Consider the following 8,800-nt stretch of genomic DNA (forward strand, 5'->3'; position numbering starts at 1 on the left):
TTTCCTACCGTAATGCACCTTGGAAACATAATTCGATTCAGCTGAAATGACAGGGTCTGCAGGGATGAGAGGAGGACCTATTGAAAAAAGTTAGGAAACATAAGGCCCTTAAAAATGGCTGCTTCATATTTTTTGTAACATGGTAATATATAAAATTACAGAAAAAACATTTTCTATGAAGAAAAAAGTATCTGAATAAGATCAGAAAACTAAAACTATTTCATTTTATAACTTGCAGTGTTATTTATAGTTTATGTAATTTGCAATTTCTTAATGATAAAAACATCTACATACACATGAAAAACAGTGATAGACGCGGATGTCCCTTTATTACTGTAAGTCTTTGGAGGGACATCAGCCGGGCCTAGTTTGCAGCTAACGAGGGTTGTTTTCATGGTTTTTGGTGCATCTTACAGCCAAGGTTTTCTGGTTACTTCTCCATAATTTCTAGTTCTCCAATGTTGTTCCTCAAAGCTCATGATGTCACCATTTTAGAGAATCGGGTCACGTGGGCCATCATAGGGAATCATTCAGGAAGGAGAAAACAGAAGTCATTTTGGGAGCTCTATCTCGGTTTCATTAGGGGCCTGAGGCCAAAATGGTCAAGCCTAGGGAGCTATAATTATAAGAGAGAGAGAGGAAGTAACCATGATAATATAGTACCTGCTACTCTGACCTTCAGCCTGACCAACCACATAATCTCACATACATATGCTTGAGGGATACCTGGCTAGAAAAATAATTTCTTAAAGGAGGGAGAGAGGGAAGGAAGAGATCCTGATTATACAATCCCAAAGAGTCCTCTGCAGAAACCAACAGAGCTAGACAGGAAGCTCCACGATGAGCTCAGGTTGTTTTTTAATGCAAAAAAGATTTAAGCAAGGTTGAATTTTTCTTTTTAAAGTAGCAAGAACCAGTAGCAATGACAGAAGAGGCACAGGCTTGGTGGGGAAGTTCCTCACGAGGGACTCCCTACTCCAGTGAAACAACAGGCCCAGTCCCTACTTATGTGTTTATCTGTGGGAAGTGAGAGGGGAAGAGGGATGGATGGAGGAAAGAGGGAGGGGAGAGAGGGGGTGATAAAAAATGGGAAAGAAGAGGGAAGAGAGGAGGAGAGACGGGAGAGAGGGGAGGGGAGAGGAGAAAGAGGTGAGGAGAAAGGGGGGAGGGAAAAGGGGAAAGGGAAGGCAGAGAGAAAAGGGAAGAGGAGGGGAGGTGAATACTACTCAATGACCTGAGCACTTACCTGAGGTTTCTACATTCCTTGGTTCAGGATCATCCAACTGCAAAAGCTCATCCAGGGCAAGCTTGGCCGCATTGAATCGAGACTCTTTTTTATTCTGCCCCAGTCCAGTTTTATATTGAATACCATCCACCACAGCACAAAAGGCAAAATAAGGACCCATAACATTACCTGAAAGAAACATCCAGCAACAGCAGTATGAATTTAACTGTGAATACAACTGTCGGGGTCAAATGGATCAAAAGAAAGAAAATATTATTGATACGAAAATAACCAGCAAATATATTTTTCCTGTTTAGAAATATTCTTCTAAAAGTAGGACAGCAGTAAGTCCATATTGCTGTTGAAAAAAATTTAAAGAGATATGTCAGTAACATTTGTGGGATCATTTGTAGCCAATTACCTTTCTTTACTCAGAATCCTAGAATCTCACAGTCAGAAGAAACCTCTGAGGTCATGGAGCCCCACTTGTTCCTGATGGAGTATGCCCTTGACATACCCAGGAAATGGTGATACAGGCTTTGCTTCAAGACTGCAGGGAAGGAAAACCCCTTGCTCCCAAGGCAGCCCCTCCCACTCTGCAGCTCAATGTTTAGGGTGTAGGCCAAAAGGTCCCAGTCTGGAGATTCCTATTTCCAAAGATGCTGCCCATATCTCTCTCCAACTCTGGTTTTAGATCCTTGGATGCTGCATCATTAGAAATGACCAACACCATCTGCCCTTCTCGGTTGAAGTTGCACAGCAAGTCTTTCGATGTCTGAATACATGAATCAGTCTAGCGAATGATTTGACATTGGGGTCAGGGAGAGAAAAGTTGAGGATAACATCCAAGTTACATGGCTGGTGAGGGAACTGATGGAACTAGAACAGTGAATGGTTAACACAAATTAAGTAACCCGCACGGTTTTCAGCTTGTGACAATTCTGGAGCCAGCTCGGTTTCCCCTTTCTATGTAATTTTGGGTCTGCTCAACTTCCATCTTGTGAGAAAACTGTTCACGTGTGAGAACGGGGAGAAAGCCTTATTGCATTGTTCAAACCTTCCCTACTTGGCTCCAAAGCTGGACCCCCTTCAGCTGCCGCTTAGAGACCCTTAACTGAGGACCCCGGTTATACTGACCAGAAACCCAGTAAGAGCCAAAGACTCATGCAAGGAGTTTTCTCACAACTGCCAATCTCAAACAAGTCACATGTCTTATCTGAAAATTGGCCCCATACAATCAGTTACTGCTTCCACGTTCCCTTCGTTATTTATAGACACCTGAGGGCAGAAGGACCCCAGGACACCTCTTCTTCTGATTTCAGGGAATTACACCTGTTTACTCTCTCCCTCCCAACTTGGAAAGTGCCTAATCTTTCATCCAACTAGAATACAGATCACCTAATGTTGTATTTTTCCTTCTAATTAACTGGTCTTGATTGTTTTTAAAATACAAAAATCTGTCTCCTCCAGTGTTTGGGGGTCCAGGTCTAAGCTGACGAGGATCCAGTTCTGGTCTGCCCTAATTGCCATGCATTGCTTAATAAATCCATATGCTCATTAGAGTGAACCTTCGTTTCCTCAGTCATTTCATCTTTCACCCATCCCACTGGGAGACAAAGAAGGTAGTGCCCTCAACAGAAATAACAGGGAAGCAAGGAGGATTGGGCATCAGGGGTGGGTGGAAAATGAGTCCATTCTGCTAGATAGAGGTTCCTCTGCTTTCAAAATCCAGGCACCCTGAATTATCACTATTTGTGTTTTGTCAAAACCTAAGTCACCCTTACTATCTACCCCTTTTCTTACTCATGAAAACACCCCAACAATTTTAAAGTTGAAGACAAAAACAACATATAAGGTGTCATATCAAAAACAAGTAACTTGGGGGGAAAAAATCAAGGAGAGACAATTGACCATTGGGTTACCTGAAGGCCATGATGAAGAAAAAGGGCCTGAACATATCCGAAGAAATCATGGAAGAAAGCCACTCAAATTCATTTGAGGACAAAATAAGCATTGAATCTCTATGTCTCCTCAAAAACCCTCAGGCAGCCAGAAAGAAAAGAAGAGCCTTGGTCAAGATGACTCATGACACACCAGGGACTGCTCTAAAGGTGAGGCCTGAACAAGAGTGAAGGGTTTCCACTGTAATGGGGAGACTGTACATGAATCCTCTCTGAGGGTCACAAAGTGGGTGGAAAGGACAAGAGTTAAAGGAATTAACAAAGGACAGCAAGAGATGGGGAGAGATGGGGACAGAGGGGCCTCTTCAAGCAAGAGCAAGCCACTCCTCAGATATTTAGATACTGAAGAGAGATTTTGGAAGTGGTTTTGTTGTTCTGACATCAAAAGAAAGAGAAGGAGAGGGGGAAAGAAATACATTAGGGAGGGAAGGGAAAGAAGCCTCTCTCACAGACCTGGGGCACACAAGTTGAAGCTGACCCAGACAGGAGGCCTCTCTCCCCTTTACTCCCTTGGGGCACTTTCTGAGACAGGGTGAGAGGGGAGAACTCTTACCAAGAGGTGGTAGCTAATGCCAACTTTCACTGGCCCCTCTGATCCCTTCTCATTATGTGACAGTCTCTGTGATAATTTTCAATCCCAGATGCAAATATCTGAAGACCAACACATTCTTTCTTGCATGATGTGGCTGTATCTTCAGGCTCAATAAGACATGCTTCCTGGTCCATCAGTGGGATTTACCCAAGAGAATCCACAACTCAAGGGATCTCTTTCTGTTCATGAGCATACCTCCACAACCACGAGGCCTTCAGACTCCCCAGTGTGAATGGTTCTTTCTGGTTCGATGCAACAAAGGCCTCCTGGGCCCAGCAGCACCAAAGCGGGTCCCCTTACTGAACAGCCCTCTGCCCTTCTGCTCTCTTCTCACTAAGTGTGAGAAGTAACTCACTAAACTCCATCCTCACAGTTTTTCTGTGGTATCAAGAAGCTCCCCCATTGGCTAGCAAGCAAGCAGTCCTACTGTGTTCTGAAGAGTCTGGGCCTGGGGAAGAGTCCCTATGGAACACTAGCTCATCCAGCTGACCCAAAGGCAGCTCCTCTTCACATACATCCGTTGAGAGCTGCACCAACCCTATGTGTCCCTGGTTCAAATTCAACCTACCAACCCCTCCAATTCTTTCCGCTCTCCCTGACTCCCAAACTTTGTATTGACCTATAGGCATATATAAAGTTTCCTCCAGTCGAATATAAGCACCTTGTGGGAAGGGGCTTTTCTGGGTTTTGTCTTTGTATGCTCAGTGCCTAGGAATACACTAAGTGCTTAATAAAAACTTGTTGAATGAATACCAAAAGAATGAAATTAAAGAACTGACAAGTGTTACTACACCGTGTGCCTTTCTTAGAAGGTACTGATAACTCAAATGCTGCCAGGTGTTGCTAAAACAAGTGACCATAATTAAGCTCCATGCCAAGTCTTTATCTGTATCATGTGATATTTTCTGCACCATTTTCCAAGAATGGTCCAGATACTGAGGGTCCACACATCTCCTGTACAAGTGCAGAGATTTTCTACCAGAAAGCAAGCACTTTAACTAACCACAAACTGTGGAATTTAACACCAGATTTCCTATCAGAGACTGAGAGGGTTAAAGCCAAAACTGCAACCAAATGTTATCAAACTTAGCTCCTGCCAACAATGCGATGATGCATGACAGTTCCGAAGGACTCATGACAACAAATGCTGTCCACCTCCAGAGAAAGAACTGATGGAATCTGAATGCAGATCAAAGCATCCTGTTGTCAACTTCATTTTTCTTGGGGTTTTTTGGGTCTGTGTTTTCTTTCACAACGTAACCACTATGGAAATATGTTTTGCACAACTGCGCATGTATATCCTACACCAAATTGCTTGCCTTCTCAATGAGGGGGGAGAGGAAGGCGGGAGAGAACTGGAAACTCACCACTTTTTAAAAAAAAGAATGTTAAAAGTTGTTCTTACATGTAATTGGAAAAATATTTTTAAAAGAACATTAATTTCTTTTTAAAAAGGATGTCAAAGCTGCTTAACCTTCTACCTAACCTCAGCAACAGTAAACCACAGCGACAGGACCATTGCCTTCAATTTAGCACCGCTGATAGTCTTGCCTTTAAAGCCGTCTCCCAGGGAAGGAACCCAAGAAACTGCTACTTGGCAACACCCTTGGTAGGTACTATACACCAACCCCCAGGTTACCTCTCCCCTCTCCATCCATGGCTCCTGATGACCCAAAAAAGAGAGGGCTGGTCCCCAAAGTCCTTGGACTTGCCAGTGGTTCAGTCAATGGAAAGGACCCTATGAAGAAGCTTTCCAGTCTCCATCCCCAAGAACCTTGGGGCCTTTCCCTCAGACTTGCAACTGAAAACTCCCGTTTCATGTTTCCTCATCACCCTATTATAAGAGGAGCAGCTTGTCCTTGTGCCTAGAACAGTACTCAGCACATCAAAGACACATCAAAAGCACTTCCTAAATGCTACTTCACTCATTCATTCCACTTTCTGTGACAAGTACGGACAACCTCAGCCAACACCTGCCTGTTGTTACAGTTTCCTTAAGGTCAAGATGCACTCGCTGCATCTGCGCAAACTGATGGAGGGCTGACACTGGATTGATCTCTCCACGTTTGTACTTCATGATGAATTCCTTCGGAATCTTCTTTGGAGGAAGGACAGTATTAGGATTGGGCAGGACTACTTTGGAAAGCAGTGGTTCTGGAAAATTCCCTAAAAAAACAAACAACAGCTTCGAGTCAGGTTAAACAAAAGGAAGCAGCAGAGCAAAAGCTTTAACATTTTCCCCTCAAGATTACTTTTCCTCCAGTCCCCAAACCAATGATGACATTAGATCTAGATACATAAAATTCAGTCACATGTGCTCTGCCAATCTAAACAAGTATTCTGGCACTCCAAGCACAATCTCTGAAAACATTTAATCGCAAGAAGGGTAAATATCAAAATCCCCTCATTCAATTAACAGAGTTACAGAATTCTACAGCTGTGGTCCACCCACCTCAGTGACGTAGCCCACAAAATGGAAATCCTTCTACTTCAAGGCATGCACTTTAAAATACAACACAAGTATCACTTCTCTCCCCTCTGCAAACTCCCATCTTTACGTCCTTTGCCCCAATTCCGTCCTTTGCTTACGTGTGTGTGGGAACCAGAGAATCTCAAGGGGGCCACAGCACCTTGTGAGGCCTGCATTCCAGAGCCCTGGCTCTGGCGTCAGGGGGCCCTGGACCAGGCACTGACGTGACCCCGGGAAGGTCACTCCACACCCCTAAGCCTGAGGGAAAGGTCAAGCCTGTGACATTCCACCACGGAGGATTCGGGGTCTGCTCAGGTCTGAATCCTTTCCACCCCCACCCCCAATAACTGTTCAACCATCTGATCTCTCCCTTTGTCCTCTTCAGGGGGAAAGCATGAGACTGCTTGTCAAAGGAAATCTAAGTAGCCTCCTGCTGTCACACTTTGCTCACTGACCGAGATGGAGACCCTGCCAGAAGAGGAAGTCACGGTCCCGGCCAACCTCTTGTGGACGCGGGATGCTGACTTCCGGGGACAACTTCTCTCTCGGTGCTAGGAGCACTGCTATCCCAGGATCATGGAGCAGGGGCTGGAAAGGACCCCAAGGTCGCCTAGTCTGAGCTCATCTCACAGGGGCCCAGGAGGGGAAGTTACTGAAGCTGGCACAAGCCGGAAGCATCTGGGGGAGGGCGCGGATCCGGGCCCTCCGCAGCTAGGGCTCTCCCTACAGTGCCACGCTGCCGCCCCAGCACAGCAAGGCCGGTCTAAGGGCAGCCCCGGCTTCCTGCTGGAGGCTCTCCGCTAGCACTAGGACCCAGAAGCAAACAAACGGGGAAAGGACTGACGGCACCGACGGAGAATTCAGGACCGAGCAGGGCTGCGCAAGGTGGCCGGGCCCGGCAGCGCTCTCTAGGACACGACGCGGGGGCTCTCGGTCCTTCGGGCACCCCCAAGTCCAAGGGCGGGGGCGGGGGCAGGGGCGGGACCTCTCCAAGAACCCCGGGGGAGGCGCTGCCCTGCCGACCAGTACCTGTGACTTGGGTCACCTTGGAAGCCAGGCTGGACAGGCTGCAGCTCTCCGAGGAGGGGTACCCGGCCGCGGGGCTGGCGGGGGCCGGGGAAGGCTGCACCGGCAGGTTCTTTTTCAGCATCTGAGCAAAGCTTGGAACCCGGGAGCTCTGAAGCCAGTTACTGCTGCCGGACATCGTCCTGGGCCTGGAGTCGGGAGGGAAGCGCGGTTAGAAGGGACGGGGCGGAAGCAACGTCTGCCGAGCCCGGGGCCATGCCTGGCACCGCCGGCGCCTTAGATGCCAGTGGTAGGTAGCGCCCCTTAAAGAGCTCCCGGGGGGTGACGGCCCTCCTGCACCCCCAGGGCACGATGGGGGCTTCACCGAGGAGGGGGACTGCCCCCACGGGGGTGTTCCTGAGGGCAGCAGTCCATCCCCGGCGCCCGGTGACCACCCGTTTACAAGCAGAGCACCGCCCCGCACACACGAGGCGCTTCATGAATGCCTTTTCTACGTCCCTCGGCCTGGCCAGCGCCAAGAGCCGGGTTCGAGGGCCGGGCCTGCGCGGGCGGAGGGCGCTCCCCCACCAGCGAGGTCTCCGCCCGTGCACCCCCTGCTGCCAGCCCCTCCTCGGCTGCATCTGCCGCCCCCCCACCCGGCCTTCCGGCCTCCTGGGCGCTGCCTCGGTTTCCTTTTCTGTAACAGGCGGGGCCGAAGGCCGCGGGCGGCCCGAGCCCGGCTCCGGGGCTCAGCTTCCCTGTCTGGGAAGGCGCCGGACCCCCCACGGACCCCCACGACCCCCCGGGGGGCCAGGGCGACCCGGAGGGGCCACAGAGGCGGGATTCGAACCCAGGGCCGGGTCTCCAGAGGCCGACGCCGCGGCGTCCAGCCCGGCCCCCGCCCCCGCCGGCCGGCTCTGCCTCGGCCTTGCCTCGGAGCCGCCGCCCCCACTTCTTCCTCAGCCGCCTCCGTCGCCGACGCCGCTGAGACCAGGGTGGAAGCGGGGTCGAAGAGAGCCCGGAGCGCGAGGCAGCGTCTTTCAAATAGGCGGGCGCCTCTTGCGGGGCCGGGCCGCGCTCGCGCCGGCTCGCCCAATCACCAACCGCCTCACGCCAGTTTGGGCCCGCCCCGCAGGCCTGGCAGCCAATCAGGCTTCAAGCGCTCTGGATCGAGGCTTCTGCCCGCCCAACCCCGTGAGGGCGGCACGCGGACGCACGAAGTCGGCGGGGCACGGGCGGGGGCGCGCGCGCTGGCTCCGGCGTCCCCGGGAGCGCGCATGTCGCGGAGGCGCGCATCCCGAGGGGCTCCGCCAGGGGAGCGCCGAACTGGGACGGCAGGCGGCTCCTGAACAAGTATTAAACGCCTACTGTGTGCCAGCGCTGGCGACGCCAAAGAGAAAGACAAAACCCCGCCCTCCTGGCGCTCACGGTCTAACGCAATCCATCAGTCCTTATCAATGTCCCTGGGTGTGCAAAGGCAGGCAGAAGCTGGGCCTGCCCGCAGGGGGCTGTCAGTGGGGAGGGGGGAGGGGAAAGGGGATGGGGGG

General features: G+C 50.4%; 1 protein-coding gene across 3 annotated transcripts in view; it reads right to left on the reverse strand.

Moving 5' to 3' along the window:
- The window catches only part of ADAD1 (adenosine deaminase domain containing 1), a 49,953-nt gene extending 41,643 nt beyond the window's left edge, over positions 1-8,310 (reverse strand). Inside the window, exons 1-5 of one of the 3 annotated variants that reach the window (XM_072625194.1) lie at positions 8,186-8,310; positions 7,278-7,462; positions 5,756-5,944; positions 1,247-1,414; positions 9-77 (exon numbers count right to left, since the gene is read on the reverse strand). In XM_072625194.1, coding sequence (XP_072481295.1) covers positions 9-77; positions 1,247-1,414; positions 5,756-5,944; positions 7,278-7,452 — 601 coding nt within the window. In that variant the 5' untranslated portion in view covers positions 7,453-7,462; positions 8,186-8,310. The remainder of the gene's footprint in view (positions 1-8; positions 78-1,246; positions 1,415-5,755; positions 5,945-7,277; positions 7,463-8,185) is intronic. The other 2 variants (XM_072625195.1, XM_072625196.1) reach the window with 2 other exon arrangements.
- Between the last annotated feature and the right edge of the window lie 490 nt (positions 8,311-8,800).

The sequence above is a fragment of the Notamacropus eugenii genome, chromosome 7 (genome assembly GCF_028372415.1).
Source record: "Notamacropus eugenii isolate mMacEug1 chromosome 7, mMacEug1.pri_v2, whole genome shotgun sequence".
Lineage (NCBI taxonomy): Eukaryota > Metazoa > Chordata > Mammalia > Diprotodontia > Macropodidae > Notamacropus > Notamacropus eugenii.